Source organism: Heterocephalus glaber, unplaced genomic scaffold (genome assembly GCF_053883595.1).
Source record: "Heterocephalus glaber isolate CG9 unplaced genomic scaffold, H.glaber_assembly_v1.0 deba00001442, whole genome shotgun sequence".
In the NCBI taxonomy this organism is placed as follows: Eukaryota; Metazoa; Chordata; class Mammalia; order Rodentia; family Bathyergidae; genus Heterocephalus; species Heterocephalus glaber.
In genome coordinates, this window is record NW_028258296.1 from 2,329,317 (window position 1) to 2,331,392 (window position 2,076).

The 2,076-nt window shown below is 48.9% G+C and overlaps 1 protein-coding gene across 1 annotated transcript; it reads left to right on the top strand.

The window, feature by feature from the left end:
- The first annotated feature begins 570 nt into the window (after positions 1 to 570).
- On the top strand, positions 571 to 1,738 carry LOC101720373 (uncharacterized). The gene is given in 4 exon segments (XM_087212772.1): positions 571 to 815; positions 859 to 901; positions 904 to 986; positions 1,285 to 1,738. Coding segments are annotated over 4 exon segments (708 nt in total). The 5' UTR covers positions 571 to 584; the 3' UTR covers positions 1,636 to 1,738.
- The last annotated feature ends 338 nt before the right edge of the window (positions 1,739 to 2,076 follow it).

Consider the following 2,076-nt stretch of genomic DNA (forward strand, 5'->3'; position numbering starts at 1 on the left):
ATAAATTAATTTTTTAAAAGCACAGAGTCGAAAGAGTAGCACAACTCATAACAGCAAAAAAGAAACAAAACAATAATAACAAACAAAAGGAGCAGCCACCAACCGACTCAAAACAAAGGTGTGTGTTGCCGAGGCTGCAGGAGTCACAGTGACGCAGGACAACAGCTGGGTGACACAGCCCTGTGTGCACTGGGAAACTTGCCTAAAAGAAGCCCCTGTGCCATACCCAGCAGGCTCCCCTGCAGAATGGTGGCATCTCCTGCCCTCTAGCAATTCATAGAGGTTGCCCTGGCAGCTGGCTGGGGTCTCCTCTGGCCCCTGGTCAGAGCCTGGACAGAGGAGGGGTGTGAGCCCCAGCATCTCTGACCCCAGGTGCTACGGAGATGTCATGGCCCAAGGGCCGAGGGACCTCCCCTGGCATGAGGTCCTGGCCAGCCAGGCTCCACCACAGTCAGGAAACCCCTCTGAAGGTAGCATGGACTCTCCGAACTTTCATCCTAGTCTTTCCCTCTCAAAGTTCTCAAACGTGAAAGCGTTATTCTTTACCAAATGAAAAATAAAGATATCGGAATGAAAATGAAGATATGGTTCAAAAGAAAGAGGAGACTATATATGAAGATGCCTTTGAAAAGGACCTCGAGAGGCGCATCAGTGAAAAAGAAAATGGTGCCGGAGAAAGACGGCTTTGGGAAGGAAGAGAGTTATCAGTCAGGATTTGGGCGAATGAAACAGGAATTGCACGTGTCAAATGGCCTCTGTCCCAACAGACCCCGAGGGCCGAGGTCTCACCGAGAGAGATTCCTTCATTCCTGTCCTGAGTGCTCAGTCTCTGGACGCTTCATCGATTCTCACAAGGAGAACTCGTCTCAGGAATCCCAACCAGAAAGCCAAAAAGACCTGGAGAAGACAAGGAGGAGGAGGCAAGGAGATAAATTGCAAAGAAAATTACACAAGCCAAGGATCGTCTACAGACCAAGAACCCTTGCGTGATAAAAATTTGAGCTCAAAGACAAATCAGTGGGCCTAGAAGTCCCTGTGCTAGAAGACAATGATGTTTACAACAATTGTTTTGAAAATGAAAACAATGCGTCTGGAAACTACCACAGCTCAGTGTCCAGAAGGAGGACAAGAAAGTTTGATAGGAGGGTTCTGGGAGAGAGATGGAGTCTGGACCTCTGAACTCACAAGCCATGGAGACCAGGAGGTTTTGCCTCCCGCTAGCAACGCTAATGGTACAGAAAATGGACCTCACGCTTCCCCGCACACCTGCCCAGTGTCTGGAAGAAGGGCTGCGGCAAAGATCCACGCCGCTCAGCTGCCAGCAGGACAGCCACAGCTCGTGTCCTCCGCTGCCACCCAGGCCCAGGCCCAACCAGCTCTGCTGCCAACTCGGGTGGAAATGGGAAAGGGAAAACCCCACCGACAGTCTGCCAAATATCTCCAGCGACCTCAGCGTACCGTCCTTGCCCTGCCCAGAAAGAACGCCAGAAACAGCTGGAAAAGAAGAGAAAAGCTTCAGAGATGGAAGATAGAAGAGAAAAAAAGGAAAAAGAAAGTGATGGCAATGTAAGGCATGGTCTCGAAGAAAGAGCAGGTTCTAGAAAGGAGGAGAAGTCGGCAAGCTCAGCAAATTGAGGAGACAAGTGATAGCCAGGAAGACAGAGCCACCAAAGCTCCCAAATGCAGCTCAAGGCAAAGGTCGAGGGGCAGATGAGACAGAAGGACAGAAGAACCAGAAAGCAGGAGGAAGGTTCGTCCCTCCTTAAAAGAGAAGGTCGTGGATGGGCTTTGAAAGAATAGCTGAGAAGGAAACAGAAAACAGTAGAGCTATGGGAGGACTCGACAGCTCCAGCTACAAGAGCAGCTTCCCAGGAAGCCCTGTCTGATAGGTCAGAAGCCAGACCTTTGCTTTTTCCTGATGGTTATGAATGAAGGTATCTATTAAGTGATTTGGCAGCTGCTGTCATCAAAACTTTGGCTATAATTTCATCTGGCCCTTGTACTTTGGTTATACTGTATGGAAACAGTAGTTATCTTTTGGTGATGGCAATTTTTTTTAACACTGTAACAAAATAA